At 49.5% G+C, this 19,252-nt stretch overlaps 1 protein-coding gene across 2 annotated transcripts in view; it reads right to left on the minus strand.

Moving 5' to 3' along the window:
- Window positions 1–4,618: 4,618 nt before the first annotated feature.
- Window positions 4,619–19,252, minus strand: part of RAB11FIP1 (RAB11 family interacting protein 1) — a 35,112-nt gene continuing 20,478 nt past the window's right edge. The window contains exons 4-6 of one of the 2 annotated variants that reach the window (XM_086380209.1): window positions 16,605–18,332; window positions 15,914–16,022; window positions 4,619–7,980 (exon numbers count right to left, since the gene is read on the minus strand). In XM_086380209.1, coding sequence (XP_086236335.1) covers window positions 7,762–7,980; window positions 15,914–16,022; window positions 16,605–18,332 — 2,056 coding nt within the window. In that variant the 3' untranslated portion in view covers window positions 4,619–7,761. The remainder of the gene's footprint in view (window positions 7,981–15,913; window positions 16,023–16,604; window positions 18,333–19,252) is intronic. The other variant, XM_086380210.1, reaches the window with a different exon arrangement.

The raw sequence follows: 19,252 nt of genomic DNA on the forward strand, positions 1-19,252 counted from the left end.
CAATCCCTGGTCAGGGAACTAAGATTCCACAAGCCATGCAGTGTGGCATAAATACATAAATAAATAAATGTTTTTTAACACTTGAAAGTTTTAGAATCAATTGTGTTTGAAAAATAAGACAATTGAGTTAAAGTTACAAGGAACCATGGCCAGTCCCTCTGACTCCAAGAAAACAGACGGGAGTTATCACAGCCAGTGCTGAAAGTATGTGGGGAATTTCTGCTTCTCAGTTTGATCTTGGAGAATTTCAGGCAGTCTCTGGCATTAGCTGATTTTAGAAGATGTTAGTTTCAGACTGTGCAATCAACATCCTCACTGGGAGGGTAAACAGGTCCCTAAAAGGAACATGGAGAAGGCAATGGCACCCCACTCCAGTACTCTTGTACTGGAAAATCCCATGGATGGAGGAGCCTGGTAGGCTGCAGTCCATGGGGTCGCTAAAGGTCAGACACGACTAAGCGACTTCACTTTCACTTTTCACTTTCACGCGTTGGAGAAGGAAATGGCAACCCACTCCAGCGTTCTTGCCTGGAGAATCCCAGGGACAGGGGAGCCTGGTGGGCTGCCGTCTATGGGGTCGCACAGGGTCGGACACGACTGAAGTGACTTAGCAGCAGCAGCAAAAGGAACATAACTGGCCCTGGGAGCATGTCTTTACATTCCCCAAAAGAACAGTATCCGACGCCAGTCATCCCAATTTTGTGCAGATCATGAACCTAACAGCATTATTTTTTTAAGTGGGATTTCACTTCAGAGTCATCTACCCATGACAGAAGCCTTGAGATTCTGCTTTCCCTGACATTTCTCATAGTAAAGTGGAAGAGCCGTTTTATGATCCGGCAACGCTGGGGCTTCCCAGGTGCACAGTGGTAAAGGATCTACCTGCAGTGCAGGAGACACAGGAGACTCGAGTTCAATCCCTGGGTAGGAAGATCCCCTGGAGGAGGAAATGGCAACCCACTCCAGTATTCTTGCCTGGAAAATCCCATGGACAGAGGCGCCTGGTGGGTTTATAGTCCATGGGATCTTAAAGAGTCAGTCATGATTGAGCACACACACAGCTAGCAACTCCAGGGGTGGAGAGGTAATTCTCCTCCAGCCACAAGTGTGTGATGGTCTCAGAGAGCCTCATCCTCAGACGCAAACAAGCAGGGAGGTAGTCAGGACCCAGGCCAGAAGATGGCGTGCTCTCCTAAGACATGCAAGACTAAGGCTCACGTTCTCACGAAGAAAACCATTTATTTAGGAAATTCATTTGTCTTCCTCTGGGAAATCAGGACATACACATCATCCTTGGTGCCTTTCCTTCCGATACAAACTCTACGAAGATTTAGGGCTTCCCTGGTGGCTCAAACAGTAAAGACTCTGCCTGCAATGCAGGCGACCCGGGTTAAGAACTAAGTGTCCTTCAGTGACAGTGATGATCTGTTTAACAGATGCTTCTCAAAGCCCTCTCCCCAGCTCCTCCCCAAGCCTGTGAAGCTGGAGCCATGTTTCTTGTCCCTAAGGCCAGAGCCCACGGGGTACTTGGCACATCGGCTTTTGGAATGCTGAGTGCCCAGATGGGCTGGATTAGAGCAGAAAGCTACTGAGGAAGGAAGGCCATTAGAAAAGATGCCTCAGACGTGGTCCAGATGTGAAATTCTGACCTCGAGGCCAGAGTTCTTTCTCTAGAGGAGGCCAGACAGAAAGGCCGATGGAAGATGTCCCCATGGACGGCCCCTGGCCAGTCATCTCTGGTTACATGTGTGTATTCATCGGTGGTCTGCCTGTCTTTGTTGCAAGTCTCCCTGGGAATGACCTGGCTGTCTCATTCCTGTGTCCCAGGAGCGCCTGTTACACCACAAGGCTGTTAGCTCCTGTGGACACCCATCCTGGGTAGGCCTGTCAGAGGCCACACATAGATGGAATTCCTCAGCGGCAGGATCATTTCTAATCTGGAGTGAGTAACTGGGGGGAGGTGGAGTTGGGCTTCTCTCAAGGCCTAACCCCGGGCTTCTTCCAACTCAGAAGACTCTCTAACCCAGTTTCACTCTGAGCCTGGAGGACCCACTCTCCTCACCACCCTGGGCCTTGGAGCTTTTCTGCCTGGGTCCCCTTCATCTCAGCTTTTCAGCAGATGCTGATTCTCCTCTGACAGCAGTGGTGACGGCCTCAGTCCAGGGCACCACCAGGGCCCTCGCTCATATTCACTTTCCCCTTTCCTGTAGTTTATTCTGTCCCTCCCCCTGGCTAAGGATCACTGTGTTGGGTTTCTTGATCTCCCAGGAAGAAAGGCACCTGGCAACTCTGAGGAGGTGGCCACAGGCCTAGAGCTCAATCATAGCCGGAACATCCCTCCTCGGGAGCCATGGCTTATAGGGCCTTGTCTTGAGTGGGGCTGAGTTACGTGGGCTCCACTTTCCCTGCCTGCTCCCATCCTCCAGTATTCCAGGTCACTCAGAATATTATCCCTTTGCCCCCCCCCAAACTAATCCTAGACTGGGTGTCCACAGACATTTTCTGAAAAGGGCCCGAAAGCAAATATTTAGGTTTGGTGGATGTGAAAGTTTTTGTTTTAACCGCTCAAGTCTGCTTTTGCAGCATGGACACAGCCATAGACAATTACTCAGACATAGACGATGAACTCAGCTGTATCCCAATAAAATTGTGGAGACACTGAAATTTGAATGTCATGAATTATTGTTATTTTGATTGTTTAAAAAAATGTAAAAATCTCCAGTATTCAGTGCAATGCTGTTGACTATGGTCATTCTGGCCATTTGATCTCTAGACTTGTTCATCCCACATTAAGAAAAAAAAAAAAGAGGAGAAATCATCCTTGTTTCTTTGTTGTTGTTGGGGTTGTGTGTTGTTTTTTTTTTTTTTTTTTTTTGCTGCACTGCATGGCTTATGGGATCTTAGTTCCTTGATGAGGGATTAAATCCAGGACCATAGGAGTAAAAGTGCAGTTTTCTTCCCCTGGACTACTAGAGCACCGCCAGGAAAAATCACCCTTGGTTTGAGGGCCACATGAACAAGAGTGAAGCCATAGTTTGACACCTGTTCTAGAACCCCAGGTTGGATAGGTGATTTCAAATCCTTTCTTAACTACCTGCTGTGGGACCCCAGGCAAACTCCAGTTCTGATGCCTCTGAAAGTCTCCGTTTCCTCATCTGCATAATGGAGATATTATCTACCTTGATGAGAACTGGAAACAGCACTCAGCAGTGCTGAGTGAAATGCAGGAACTCAATAAACAGGCCTTCCTTTTGTGGTCAAGTTTCAGCCTGAAGTGAGCACTTGATGTGCAAGGATGGAGCAGCTTCCTCTCAGTTCCCAGGGCCTGCCGGTGTCACCAGCGTGACTGTTTCTAGGGCTCAGGATACAGGTGTGTGTAAGATAGTCAGACATCATATCACAAGGCCACATGAGGACATCTTCCCTCGGAAGGTTTTGTGGCTTTGGGAACCGCTGGCCCCACAGAGCTTAGCTTAGAGCTTGGAACTTGAATGCAAAGAGATTGTTCCCACCTTCTCAGGACGGGGAGACTGCAGAATCCAAAAGATGGCACCCCCGATCGGCTTAGAGGCAGGGTCTGAGGGCTGGGAATGTGCATGGTGCTGATGCTTTGGCTGTAGTCAGAGTGGGAACGGTACCCTGTGATGTTTTCCATGGGGAGGTGGGCAGGGTGCCCCCCCACAAAAAAAGCAAGGGAGATGAATCTCAGGGGAGAGTTGGGGGTCATTTGTACAAACATTCCTTCCTTGGAGACCCTTTCCAGAGAGCTTTTTGGTTGTTTGGACCAAACCTGGAAGGTTGTATGTTTTAAGAGAAACCGCCTTTGTATCACTTTACACGGTGGTTCCACCATCTACATCCGGTTGGATAACCAGACCCCTCCACCCAAACCGGGGAGGCCCTCGGGAAGCTTCCCCCACCCCACCTGCGTCTGTCCCTCTACAGTGTGACTTTCACCCCTAAGAGCATCTCCGCCATCCGGACAGCTTGGGACCCTTGGTTGAGGCAAGCAGACCTCTCACTTCTTTGGGGAAGGGTTGGAGATTAGTAGATTGAGCTCAGGAGGAGTCTTTTACAGCCATAATCCCCTCTACTCAGAAATGAATGAGCTACATTTGTGGAACCAGAGACCTGGCTCCTAGATCTGGGCAGTCCTGAATGCAGGGTGAATTCAAATGAAGCTCCAAAAGGCAGGCTTTCACTCTCTGGGAAATCAGTGGGGCAGGGGTGAAGAGGTGTGTGTGTGTGTGGTGGGGGGTGGGGGAGGTGGTGCAGGGTGGAAGCAAATCAAGAAAGTGTCTTGTTCCTCTGCTCAGCTTAAGGAAAAGGTGGCAGCTTGTATCACTAGGGACAGGAAATTCAAACGATGTTCAGCTGATAAACGCCAGAGTCCCTTTCAGCCCAAAATATGGGTTGTGTCATAAGGAGGTCATCAGAGATGTCCCAACCCCCACAGGAGAAAGGGCACTGGGTCCCCTGGGCACCAGATAGAGTGGCAGCAGCAGGAACCCAGGCGAGAGACCATCATGGGCTGAGAAACATTGGTCACCCCCTATGAGAGATTCTGCAGGAAGCCAGAAATTCTTATCACACCCATACAAAACCACAGACACAAAACTTTGAAAGGTAGTACCAGTACCATTTTATTTAGTGTTGTAGGAAGTTTTTAGGTTACTTCTCAAAAACAAAAGCAAAGAAATTAAAAATTCCCAAAATAACAAGGCAAGAAATAAGAATTCTACAATCCAGAAATGCTGGATGAGCTTTCAATCAGAGGGAGGAAGAGGTCACGTCAGTAGCTCACACAATAGATACTGAGAAAACCACAGGGTTGAGATTGGTGTAGAAACTAGAGGGTAAGCTCTCTGCCCTCCCCGCAATGGCAACAGATCCTTCAGCCTTGAGGGACCATTCACCAGTGAATGGGTCTAAAAGAGAAAAGGCATGAGGAGTGAAGATCGCGCCTAATTTTACAAGTTGCCTCTGGCCTTCAGTCTGGCAGGTGGCTAAGGGTCGTGGACCCTCCCCACTCCGTGCCCTTCTGAGCCCCCACTGTCAGCTGAGCTGGAAACCACACACGTATGCCAGTCACTGCCCACACACCCTCCACTCTGGGTCAATGGCTGTTCGTGTGGCGAAGGGCAGACTTTCTTGCTCTTCCATCCCACTACCCGGGGAGGCTGACCCACAGGAAATAAAAGAGATGGGCAGGACATCTGTCAAAGCCCAACGACAGAGACGGTATGAAACAACTGGGCAAAGGATTGACTTTTTTTCCCCAGATGCTGACCTCCAGTGGAAGTTCATCACAAGCTGTTTGGTATTTCACTGGATGCTTCCCTGAAGTACTGACTGGTCTTCTGGGGGTGGGGGGTGGGCAGCCAGGCAGGGCCAAGAAAGAGCTGCTCCTGCTTCTGCAGGGCATGGCCTCCTCCAAGGACCCATCAGTTCAGTGAGCATTCTCAGCAGCCAGAGGCTAAACCAGACTCTCCTGGTGCACACAGCTGGGTGTAAGCCCTCAGACCCATACCGGCTGCAGAAGCTCCAGCCCTCCAGTCCACCTGCCCCTGTGAACAGCCCAGAGCTGACTCCAGCTTTCCCAACTGAGTGCTCCCTTACAGTAGAGTCCTCAAGGACAGGTGTTAACCGGCATCCTTGAGAGGCGCAGGAATGCTACCCATGGAATTCTGTTCCAGCAGCTGGTAGAAACCAGACACTCTTGAAGTTGATTGTCCTTCATTCTCCAGAGTTCTCGAGTGGCATCTCAGAGCAGAGGAATTCGCTCTCTTAAACACGGACCGGGACCCATTCCCGAGGTCCTAGCAGCAGATCTCCCACAACGAAAAGCTTTCGGGAAGAACTCGGGTCTCCACGTGAGCTCTTCTCAGGAGAAACCACTCAGCGCCCCTGCCACCCAGTACACGGGGCTAATCACAGTCCAAGTACACTGACATCAAGTACAAAACATTGCATATCAAATACATACACGTATATCTCCAGAGTTCAAGCGAACATCCAGTTCTCTTTATAGGGATGTAAATAAATCTCGTAGCGCTACAAAAATACAAGTCGTCTGAGAGGTTTACAGTGGTCCCCAGTATGTAGGAGGGTATTAAATAAAACAGCTATCGATAATTAAAAGTGAATCAGTTCAATCAAGTTACAGTATCATCCTTCAGATTAAAGTGCTCTGGTATTAACTAATGTGGCAGCAGATGTGATCCTGAGAAGGAATCCCACTGCCAGTCATCTTGCCTCTTAACTTCAACACAAGAATGAACACAGAGAGATCTGTGTTTATAACTGCTCTCTCCTCAAGCCCTACCCATGCCCTTGGCCTATGACATTCTCTCCCGAGGAGAGATGTCGGGATTTGATGAGATTCTGTCTCAACTGGAACAACAACAAAAAATGAGTAATATAGAAAACATTCTCATATCGGGTTACTAACAATGAAATTACCTGAAGAGTCTGAGTTGTTTAGTTGCTAAGTCATGTCCGACTCTTTGTGACCCCGTGGACTGTAGCTCATCAGGCTCCTCTGTCCATGGGATTCTCTAGGCAAGAACACTGGAGTGGGCTGCCATTTCCTTCTCCAGGGGATCTTCCCAACCCAGCGATTGAACCCCCATCTCCTGCATTGGCAGGATTCTTTGCCGCTGAACCACCAGGGAAGCCCCGAAGAATCTGAACCGGTGATATTAGTTAAAAAGGGGTCCTAGTTTTAAAAAAAAAAAAAGTGTGTTAATCTAGTTTTAAAAACACAGCCATCTAAAAATAGATATCATCTTGCTCTTCACAATGTTATACTAAGGGGGGAAAATGCCAGGAAGCGCTGCCAAGGAAACCAGGGAGCCAAGCGAAGGCATGGGGGGAGAGGGCCAAGGGACCCCCTGCTGTGGCTCCACCCACCCACCCCCCACCCCCTCCCCTGGTAGAACCATTTTAGCAAGCACCTGGGGCACTTGATGCTAATCAAGGCACTGCCTTGGCCACTCCAGTCACAGGGATCCTGCGATCACCAGAGGAGGGGTTTTGACCAATTCCCTTGAGTGCAAAGTGACTCTAAGTCCCCTGGTCTGCTTCCCTCCATAGACACACACTCTCCATTGATAAAGAGCATATTTTAAAGGCTACTGTGGTGTAGAGGCTGATGTCTGGAAAAGGCAGCTTGTTATAAATCTCAAAGGCACACTCTGCACTCCTCTGCTCCAGTCGAAACAAAAGACCAAGTCCGAGGAGTCAAGTAGGTTTACATGGTATCAAAAATTTAGCATCTGCAGCCAAAATGCCATGCCTGAGCTATTCAAATGCCAAGAAGGTATGTGCAACACAGCCCCGATCGCCTGGTCCTTGTTATCTCACCTGCAGCTTTAAAGACCGGGGGGAGACGTACTTTAAAAATCTCAAAATCAAAGAAAGAAAATCCCAATGTTTAAAATACATTAAGTAATACCCCCCAGTGCCATCTGAACCTCCGGGCCAGCATCAGATCTTATGACCATGTCTCCGGTCAGGCCATAAAATATTTACAACGTGGTTAAAGGCACAGTGGCATTTAAAAATAAAACCCTGGGAATGGACAGTGAAAAGATCCGTTGTAGTCATTGACCTGGCTTCCATGGGTGGGAGGGACTCCTGCCAGATAACCTGGAAGGAAGATGGCAATCTGTGCCCGGCTCTCGGGCACAGCGAGTCCTCGGCCTCGGGAGCTGGTGGAGACAGACCCACGGCAGAGTCTCGATGCTGGAGGCTGGCAGATCACATCTTTCCTGCTTTTTTGCCAACCTGAGAGGGAACCCGGAGGATGTTCGGCGTCTCCTCCATGACCCTGACCAGCAGGTTGTCGATGTAGTCTTCCAGTTGGCGCACCTGACATTCCTTCTTGCTGATCGTTTCCTTCTGTTTGAGGACCAGCTGAATGAGCTCGTCGTGGGTCAGCTGCGCGTAGGCAAATGCGGGGTCCGAGGGCTTGTATTTCTTTGGTGGGGGGCGGGAAGCGGGGACAACAAGAAAATTGACAAAGTCAGCCAAGAAGTCAAACATCTCAGAGAAATACCGGGACTCCCTTGGTGATCCAGTAGTTAAGACTCCACGTTCCCAGTGCAGGGGACCCAGGTTCAGTCCCCAGCCAAGGAACTAGAGCCCACATCTGCAACTAAGAGTTCGCATGCCACAACTAAGATCCTGTGTGGCACAGCTAAAACCTGGCATAGCCAAATAAACAGATATTTATGAACAAATAACTATTTATACGTAAATAAAAGAAATACAGAAGAGGCAGCTTTTAGTGATTGAGTCTGTGATCTGAGTCTCCTGGGAATTCGTTTTCAATTTCCGTGGAAACCTATGACCAATGAAGCTTTCTGTAAAGGGCCAGAGAGTCAGTATCTCAGGCTGCACAGGCCACAGATGGCCTTTGCTGCACGTTCGTCTTTTGGTTTGGTTTTTTGTTTCATTACTTTTTCTTTCTTTTTTTTTTTTTTCCTTTTGGTCCTACCATGAGGTTGGTACATTTAACTTATATTTCACTTATATGCAGAGTACATCATGAGAAATGCTGGGCTAGATGAAGCAGAAGCTGGAATCAAGATTGCTGGGAGAAATATCAATAACCTCAGATATGCAGATGACACCACTCTTATGGCAGAAAGTGAAGAACTAAAGAGCCTCCTGATGAAAGTGAAAGAGGAGAGTGAAAAAATTGGCTTAAAACTCAACATTCAGAAAATTAAGATCATGGCATCCAGTCCCATCACTTCATGGCAAATAGATGGGGAAACAATGGAAACAGTGACAGACTTTATTTTCTTGGGCTCCAAAATCACTGCAGATGGTGACTGCAGCCATGAAATTAAAAGATGCTTGCTCCTTGGAAGAAAAGTTATGACCAACCTAGACAGCATATTAAAAAGCAAAGACATTATTTTGCCAACAAAGTCCGTCTAGTCAAAGCTATGGTTTTTCCAGTAGTCATGTATGGATGTGAAAGTTGGACTATAAAGAAAGCTGAGCACAGAAGAATTGATGCCTTTGAACTGTGGTGTTGGAGAAGATTCTTGAGAGTCCCTTGGACTGCAAGATCCAACCAGTCCATCCTAAAGGAGATTAGTCCTGAAAATTCATTGGAAGGACTGATGCTGAAGCTGAAGCTCCGATACTTTGGCTACCTGATATGAAGAACTGATTCATTGGAAAAGACCCCAATGCTGGGAAAGATTGAAGGCAGAAGGGGGTGACAGAGGATGAGATAGTTGGATGGCATCACTGACTCAATGGACATGAGTTTGGGTAAACTCCAGGAGTTGGTGATGGACAGGGAGGCCTGGCATGCTGCAGTCCATGCCGTCGCAAAGAGTTGGACACAACTGAGCAACTGAACTGAACTGAACTGGGGTTGGTGGGATCTTATTTCCCCACCCAGGGATTGAACCCGGGCCCTCGGCAGTGAAAGTGCAGAGTCCTAACCACTGGACCGCTGGGGAACGACCGATTCAAAGTGTGAAAATCATACTTGAGTCACAGGCTGCAGACCCCTGGACCAGCCTCTAGGCCTGGGGTTTAGAGATGTCACGACTGGAGGTCTGTGAACACCAGAACTGGCACAACCAGGTATCCAAGCGGACCCGAGCCCCAGGCTGAGGGGACCCGTGAAGAAACGCTAGTGGCAGACGACGCTAGGAAACACTCTCCTCCCAGTACAATACGTGAACGTTTATCCCAGACAGTCTGCTACTGCCTCCACTAGGCTCAGGAGACCTGCGATTAGGAGGACGGCCTGGGAGACCCCAGTCTAAGTCATCTCACTCTCAAAACCTATGCAGAGTCAAAGTCAAGGGCCACCACACAGCCACTGGTGGCGCCCCCTCGGGGTCCAGTGGCCGCAGCCGGGGCTGAGCAGCTGCCCCCCTCCTGACCGGAGTAGGAGCCCCAGGGATTGCGATCATCACCTGGGAGGCCTGGAGTCTGACTGCACACTGCTCAGGCCCCAACCACAAGGAGACACAAGATGAGCGTTATGTAAACTAACACGTGGTACCAAGTCTCCAGAGAGATGGGGGAAATAAAAAAAAAAAACCAAACTAACTTTTCCTGAAGTCTGTGACTCAGGTTCGAAAGTTGAAAGAGACGAGGTTGTGGGGCAACCTCAAGACAGTTTTGCCTGTGGAGCTCCGAGGTAATCATGGTTTCACCACCGTGCGGGTTGAACAGTTTTACTGAGAAAGGCCTAGAACTACCTGCTCCAAGAAGCAGTCACGGCAGGAGCAGGCGAACCTCGACACAGCATGAGAGAAGGCCCTGTTCGGTTCAGTGATGCAAACTGCCCGCACGCCAGCCAGAGTCCCAGAGAAATTCTGTGCCTCTTGTCCTGGCTACAGCACAATGATGGCTACTAACTTAGAAACTCCTGACGCTTCCACACACGCAGCAGGAGGCCTAGAAATAGGTGAGATGGTGGTGTTTGTTTAGTTGCTAAGTCGAGTCTTACTCTTTTGCGACCCCATGGACTGTAGCCCGCCAGGCTCTTCTGTCCATGGAATTTCCCAGGCAAGAATACCGGAGTGGGTTGCCATTTCCTCCTCCAGGGGATCTTTCTGACCCAGGGATCGAACCCATGTCTTCTGCATTGCAGGTGGGTTCTTTACCACTGAGCCACTAGGGAAGCCCCTGAGTTACTTGTCAAAAACTGTGTCTCATTTTTAATCTTTTTTTTTTTTTTTTAGCTTGAAGGCAGACACTCACAGGATCCCCCTCTCTGGACCTCCATCATCCTATTTGTGACTTTCAAAACAACCCTTTCAAAAAAGTTGCATTTCTGGGAAAGAACTCTGGAGATTGGTTGTGCAACAATAGGAATGCCCTTAACACTGCTGAAAATGGACACTTTAAATACAGTTGAGGGGGTAAATTTTATGTTTATTTTATCACAATTTTTTTTTCAAAGTGGCATGTCTGTTTACATATCCTACCAAGAATATAAGTAGTCTTTGTAAAAACAACAGCCAAGAATATATCCTCAAGGAGTTTTAGATTATACCTCTGTCACAGAAAGATTTTATCTGTTCAACAATATTGATTACAGGACTTCCCGGGTGGCACAGTGGATAGGAAGGCAATGCAGAGACATGGGTCCCACCCCTGGTCGGGGAAGATCCCACATGCCGTGGAGCGACTGAACCTGCATACCGCAACTGCTGAGCCCGTGGCCTAGGCCCCGCCAGGCACGACCACCGGAGCCCACACGCCCCAGACCTGTGCTCCCACTAGAGAAGCCGCCGCAGTGAGAAGCCACAGGGAAGAGCAGCCCCTGCTCGCCGCAACTAGAGAGAGCCCTCGGGCAGCAACGAAGACCCAGGGCAGCCGAAAATAAATAAGTAACCTCCTCTTAAAAAAAAAAAAAAAACATACTGATTACAGAAGACGTTCGCAGGAGCGTCTGGGAGATAGAAGCAGAGGCTGACACCTGGAGGGAGAGTGCTCCTCGAGAGGAGGCGCCAGGTCCCCACAGGGTCTGACACACCCAGGGCTTCACCTGAGGTGCAGGGCGTCAGGGACCAGGGGGACAGGACGTGCTCCAGGAGCTGGACAAACCAGAGGCCGTGGCTGCCTGGGTGATGGGGGCAAGCTTCAAAGATGGAGTAGTAACCTCTGCCCCAGACTCTGAAGATGAATTAACATTAATTTTCTGTTCATGTTTGACAGAAAACAACAAAGTTCTGTGAGGCAATTATCCTTCGATTAAAAATTAATTTTTTAAAAAATTAATTTTGCCCGCAATAACAGAATCGTGTTTTGAACTGTGAAAAAAAATATATTTATTTATCATAGAAAATCTCAAATCCAGAAGAAGGGAAAAAATTATCACCCATAACTCCAACACTTAACACTTGGGTCTCATTGGTAATGGGCGTTCTTTGTGATAACTTTAGCCTCATACAGAATCAAGTTTTATGGCTTTTGAAAATTGGGTATTTTGTGAGCATTTTCCCATCATTAAATTCTAGAAAAATTGCTTTTTAAATGGATGTTTTAAACTTAATTGTATTTTAACCATTTCTCTGTTGCTGGTCATTTAAGTTGGTTTCAGTTTTCACAATTATATAAGAACACATTTAAAGGCGTGAACATAAATCTTTGGTCATATCCCTACACACTTCCCTAAGACCAAGGCACAGAACTGAAGTGGCATGCACACTTAAGATACCTCCTGAGTGTTAGTCGCTTAGTCGTGTCCGACTCTTTGTGACCCCATGGACTATAGCCCACTAGGCTCTTCTGTCCATGGGATTTTCGAGGCAAGAATATTGGAGAGGGTTGCCATTCCCTTCTCCAAGGGATCTTCCTGACCCAAGGATCAAACCCAGGTCTCCTCCACTGCAGGCAGACTCTCTTCCATCTAAGCCGCCAGGGAAGACTAGCGGGACCTCCTACAAAATGTCAAACAGCTCTTCCATTTGGATTCTGTAATCTGAAGAAGAAATGATGCAGGACTTTGAAATCATCAGAAATTCCTATTTATGTGACGACTAAAAAAATTAAAAAGCAATCCAGCAGTCACAGAAAGTAAGCAAGGGCCATGCAGAGGAAGAGGTGCAAAGAAAACACCCATCAACTCAGGAAACGATAGTGCCCATTGGCACATGTTTCCTTCCAGGACTTTCACATTGGACTTTTCCCCCATCGTTTTACCAAGAATGACGTATATTCACGCTGGTCTCCCACTCTCTCCATATAATTTAACAGAAGACTTTTTGGCTCTAGTTGGCTGTGTTATTTTTAAATGGAAGTGTGAAAGCCACCTGAATAAATAATACATTCCTAGTTATTAATCATCTATAAAAGATGGTGGCCCTAACACAATAACCAAAAAAGAAAAGAAAAAAGCCATTATAGTAACGATTCAGCTAGGTTTTCATAACTTTAGCCATGCAGTTTCTTTCCCTAACCTCTCTCTCACTTTGCAACATTCCAAAGAGTAGTTATTTTCATAAGTACTGTTTATGCCTTGGTACAAAGCACCTATTCTATGGCCGGCCAATGGCAGTCTCCAGGAACCTTTCCATATTTACTCAGAGGAGTTACCAGGTCTGGTCCGGGACCAACAGCTCTGTTACAGCCAGGCAGAGGGGCAGCAGTGGGGCTTACAGATCATGAGCAACATAAGTAACAGTTGCCTTGGTTTTAAGGCAAGTTACTGTCAGTCGGGGCCCGGAGATAAGCCCCTGATTAAGTGAGCTTGGACGAGTAAACAGAGCAGGGGACCAAGGGTCTTGCTGACTTCCCGAAAGCTAGGTGTTTGTTTCTCTTTGGAGCCAAGCTGCATTCCACTGTTAAAGGAAGAGGGGTGGGGAGCTGCGAAATGACCCTGGTTTTCGTTATCGTCCCTTTCGTCCTGTTCTTTTGCCCCATTTCCTGGTAAATATCATGCATGCCAGGAAGACAAGGGCTGCTTCTCCTAACACAGCCAAAGAAGCCAGCCAAGCCGGGCTGGGGAAGTTACAGCCAGTCCATCTTTAGGCTCGGGCTGAAAGACCATAGGTACACAATTCTGGATACAGCTGATCATTTTCAGGCTGATGCCCTGTTAGCACGGACTACAGGGAGGAGACGGCAAGACGGCTGGAAAATGCTAAGTGGTTTTCAGCAACAGTTCCTTATCACCACTCTGCCTCTTGACCCAGAACTCAGATCTCTGGCTTTCAGTGGACAACCTTCAGCCCAGTTCCTAGAGGCAAAGGTGCAACAGAGCCAGAGGCATCAGCCATCACCCCGCACTTAAAAATACCTGCAGGAGTGAAGGAGATGTGAGCAAAAGTTTTGTTTTTAAAAAACACAAAAACTGGGACTTCCCTGGTGGTCCAGTGGTTTAGAGTCCGTGCTTCCACTGCAAGGGGCACAGGTTCGATCCCTAATCAGGGAACTTAGATCCTGTATGCTAAGTGGTGTGCCCCCGAATTGCCCCCAAAAACAGAAAAAAAAACCCACAAAAACTATTTGACATCCTGGAGTCCGTGGGACTGTACAATCTATGATTGAGTGAAACTTCTAGACATCTGCATTAAAACAGAAATGAAGTTTATGTCTCCCAACTGTAGTCTGCAGGGTCGGTTAGGAAACACAACGTGTTTCCACGTGCCTGAAACACAACACATCTCCTCTCATTAACAGTCCCCTGTCACTCAGTAGATCATTCTCCTCCGTCCCTGTGACAATGAGCCAAAGACAAAGAGGTTGGTAGCAAGGCAGGACTCAATCCCTCTGGTTCTAGAACCGGAAAGGGCAGGATGGAGACACTCTCCCCAGCAGAACTCATGGGGGAGGGAGGTGGGGGGTGGTTTTGGTTTCGGGGGGAGGAGCTGCTTTTTTCAGTGGTAGCCACTCAAGCTTTTTACAGGGCAGAGATCCTCTCATCAAGCAATAGTCTTCCTGGAAATTCAGCTTAAGGAAATCAACTACAAGAAGGGGAAAGTCCTATGCAAGAAACTACGGACTACAGTGTTATTCATATCGAAAAACAGAGAACAAGCTAAATAGCCAATTACCCAACTGGGGAGTGGGCAAGTACAGACGAGCATAACCATTTCAAAGAATAATTAAGTAGCAACGTGCAGAAGTGTGCATGATAAAAACTAAGCCAACAAGACGATTTCAGAGAGTTTCCACACAGGCAATGGGGCTGGAGACCCATCCTTCTGCTACTATCTTACATTCATCAGTGGACATTGAGGCCTATGAACCAGAAGTTGATAAAGAGCAGGAGGTTGCATGGCCTGAAATGAATTCCTCACATATTTCCTACTAACTGTGAAGGGGAAAAAACAGCTACTCTGCACTGAAGAACCCAGTGGATACCACCTAACCTAAGTCACCAAGTTAACACCCCACTAAGAGGACAGGGTGCCATGGGCCCTTTACACGACGCACTGGGAAGGGCGTGTTTTTCCTGTAGTTAATACCTGCCGAGAAGACCCAGCCTCCACCAAACCACGAGTAGACGTCAGGCAAAGCCAAATGGGAAAATTCTACCAAACAACTGTTCTAAACTCTTGAAAAAGGTCAACGTCTCCAAAGACAAAAAAAGCTGAGGAACCGTTCCAGAGTAAAGGAGATCCTCGAGACAAGATATCAGGGTCTCTTGGTGACCCTGGACTGGGAAACAAAGAAGAAAGGCCACCACTGGGACAAACTGGTGACGCTGAAATATGGACAATGGATGAGAAAACAGTGTGATATGCCTGTTAAATTTCTTCATTTTGATAAGTACCCTTATTCTTAGGAATTACACAGTTAAGTATTTAGGGGTAAAAGGAGCATGACGTGGGCAAGTTACTCTCAAATAATTCAGGGGGGAAAAAGTGTATGTACATACAAAGAGAATGGAGAAGGAGAGGGTGAGCGTGATAAAGCAAATCTGGTGAAATGCCAATAAGCTGGTGGATTGGGGTGAAAGGCGTACAGGAGTTCTTTGTGCTACGCTTGCAACTTTTCTCAAGTTTGAAATCACTTCAGAATAAAGTTACAAGAAAAGGCTATCTGTGCCACAGTTACAACTACAAGAATTTTACCTTCTTGCCAAAAGATACGAAAGGACGCATGGGGAAAAGGAGAATGTCTGTTTGCATGACCCGGGGTGGGGGGGTGGGAGGTGACATTTTCTTCTCATTAAAAAGAAGTACTGGTTGCCAATCGTGTTGCTTCACACACACACACACACACACACACACACACAAATCCAACAACAGCCAAATGACTATGAGGGGAAAAATTGAGTATGCCATGGGAGGTGTAGGGGCTTCCAAAGATCGTCCAAAGACAGAGACGTGCGGTTGAGTCATCCGGGGTTCCCCACCACCCCCGGAGCTGTATGCCGCGGAGACTCAGACTAACCTGCCTGCTCCCAGAAAAGACATACCTTCATCCCGGCTTCGTTGATCAAGTTCTCACTCACGATCGCGGTAGTTCCCGAGGTGGAGTTAGCGACCTTGGGGGCTGTCGTGTTCATCGGCTTCACGGGATGAAGTCTGGAAGAGAAGGGGGAAAGGACCCTTAGACCTGAGGGAACCACAACACCGAGGGACCACCTCTCTCGGGGGCGGGGGGGTGGGTGGCAACCAGCGAGGCAGGCAGCAGGGGAGCCTGGAGACACGCGCAGAGCCGTGGAGCCCTGCCGAGCTCCAACAGACAAGCCAGCTTCCCACCGGGCGGGGTTTTCATAGAGTAAGCTGTCCACCCGGCTGGTTTTTCCCACTCAAGTCTCAGCTGGCCTCTGAGACCAGGAAAGAAAACTCGGCTCCTGATGCTTCTCTGCAAGGAGAGCTCCATATCAGACAGGGCAGGACAATCCCCACTCTGTCTCAGGATGGCCGCTGCTGCGACGTTCTTGCTCCAAGACACAGGGGTGTCGTCTCTGGGGGGCTCCCAGCCCAGGAGACGGCCTTGCCAAAGACGCTCTGCTGTCAACACCAGGGGGACACGCACTGCCAGGACAGCTGTGCATGAGCAGGCCCTCACGCCTGGAGACAGAAGCAGGGGTGGGGAGTCGGGGCAGGGGGGCTGGCTTACACTCCCGAGGACAGTTCCCCCCGGTCCACACCGGCTCTCACCTGTGCTTGGCCGGCCTGCTTCCAGTGCTCGGCTGTGTCTCTGAGGGGGAGACCCGGGCCTGAAGAAGCGGCTTCCTCTTGCCGGGATTTTCCACGTTACCCGCGGAGCCCTCGGCTGTTGCTTTTTTTTGAGATTCTGCTGTATTGGTGTGGGGGGTGTCAGAGTGTGCAGAGGGGGTAAAGGAGTGTGTGGCAGGAAGCGGGGGAGGGGTGGAGGAGCTGGACACAGGGGACCCCAGGGCAGTGGCTGGAGGCCGAGGCGGGCTCCCATCTCCGGCTGGTCCTGCCTTCCCGCCATTGCTGCCAGGTCCTGGGGTCTGTTCTGCGGAAGCCGGGGCGGTTGCTCCCGGCGTGGGGTCATGCAGGCTTCCTGCTGCTGACCCGCCAGCCTCCTCACTGGGCGTCCTCTCCCCCTCAAGCTGGACAGGCCCCGTGCTGGAGGACAGAGCCCCTCCTCCCCAGCCTGCCACCAGGGCCGCCCCTCCGCCACCTTCAGGCTGATCGCCTCTCTCGTCCTCCGACTCGACCTCCGGGATGGAGGGCAGGGTCAGGTCCAGATGGGCCACGCCTGGGGGCTTGGCCTCGCAGGGGGCCTGGAGGCCCCGAAGGGGGTCGGACAGCAGACCTTCATGGTCACTGGCTTTGCTCTGGTTCCATGCCATCCGGGTGTTGTCTCCCTGACTCCTGAAGAGGGGACCAGCCCTCCCTGAGCCGATCGTCGGCTGGGGACCCCCTGAGAAGCTCCCCTTGGAGGAGGGGCAGGGAGTGTGAGTCGCCAGGGCCGGGAGCCGCGGTCTGGTCACGGCCGCCCCCTCCTGGGAGTCTCCCATGTCCATCGCGTTTCTGAGAGTGGCCCCTGGTGGCGTTGGCTCCTGTGGGACCCCTCTGTCCCCATGAACCAGCCTGGGGGCCTCCTCCCCAGCCTCTTCTGTGGAGAGCTTCTTGGAAAACAGCGCCTGCTTCTTGGTATCCTTTCCGCCACCACGGGCATCCGGATCCATCTCTTCATGTCCCTGCGTCATCGCGGAGTCGGGTGTGGGGGCCGACTCCCCCGTGTGGAGGCGGGGCGCCATTTCTTTAACTGCAGGACTCAGCCTGCCACCCCCACCTGCATCCTTCGCAGAGTCTGGGTCCTCCCTGCTTGGGGGCTTTCCAGCGGGGCTGCCCCTCCTGCCTCTCCCGGGCGCAAGGGCAGATGCTACTTCTCGGGCCTCGTCCGATGAAGCGATATCACTTTGTTGTTCCTGCCAGGGAGACCCCAGAAGCCCTCCTTCTTGTCCCTCTTCAGGCTGTGTCCGGAGAGACTGTGCCAGGTCGTTAGTACTGGTCTTCTCTGGTGAATAGTCTTCCCTCCCTCCAGTCAGCGGAACGGGTGTCTGCTTGGAAAGCAAGCCCACAGCGTGGAGATCAATATTTGGAACTCGGGTCTGAGTCTCCTTTTCCAACTCTAGTTCCAGGAGCGAAGGCGGTTCTTCAGAGCTGGCTTGGCCCGGGTCTGCAGAGGGCCAGTTCTTAATTGGGGTGGATGTGGAGATGGGGGCCGCTATGGGAGAGGAGATAGAGGAGGAGCCCGAAGGGGACTCAGAGGATGGTGTCTCTGAGTCATGCCCCGTTTTAGAAGAGACAGGTACCTGCCCAGAGCCGGAAGCGAGAGTGGAAAGAAAGAGGGGGGAGTTAGTGGAAGGAGGGGGCCTGGGTGCGGGCCGAGCCTCTGGAGACACTTCCGGCCTGCAAAAAGGACAAAATAAAACCTGCAGGTCAGTTGCAGATGCAACATGAGAGGCAAGAGATATGTAAAACTATAGTCTTTCCAAAGATGAGAACTCTTTTTTTTTTTTTTTAAATATATATTGGGGCAGTACCTTCAGAAGTTACACCAATATATTTTTTTTAATATATATTGGGGCAGTACCTTCAGAAGTTAAAGAAGGAACACCAATATATTTTTTTAATATATATTGGGGCAGTACCTTCAGAAGTTAAAGAAGCAACACCAATATATTTTTTTAACTATATATTGGGGCAGTACCTTCAGAAGTTAAAGAAGGAACACCAATACTTAACCCATAAAAGGCATGCTTTTATCATCAAGCACATCTGCTACAGAAAGGTCTGTTGCAATAGAAACAGAAAGGTCCCGGGAAAGCAACAGCCTGCAGTCTCTTCTGGTGATAAAAAAACCATCTGAAAAAACTCAGAGCCATTCGAGGCACACCACAGGGCAAGAGGCAGATTTTGAAGGGGAACTCTGTGTGTGTGTGTGTCTCTGTCTGTGTGTGTCTGTGTCTGTGAAATCAAAATAGGCAGAATCTCAAAAAAAAGTCTCTCCCACCCCAGCCAGTAGGAATACCATGACGGTGAATATGAGTCATGCCAAAAAGCAGAACCCCCGAGGCTCTTGCAACAAGGTGCAGAGTGAACACACAGAGGACCGCCCAGGCACACTCAACAGGGGACCAAGGGGCTCTTGTGTCAGCAAACCCACACCAAAGTGCAAGGAGAGAATACATCTGCCTCCAACGAAATACGCAGGAAGAACAGACTGATCCCCAATTCTGCACGTACCACCACCATGCAAACCTGTTGTTTTTCCCAGACCCTGACACTCAGAATCTGCTACAAAATCTGGGCGCTCCACTATGCTCTGC

This window comes from Bos grunniens, chromosome 27 (genome assembly GCF_055505025.1).
Source record: "Bos grunniens cultivar Pamir isolate PY7600 chromosome 27, Bosgru_T2T1.0, whole genome shotgun sequence".
Taxonomy (NCBI): domain Eukaryota; kingdom Metazoa; phylum Chordata; class Mammalia; order Artiodactyla; family Bovidae; genus Bos; species Bos grunniens.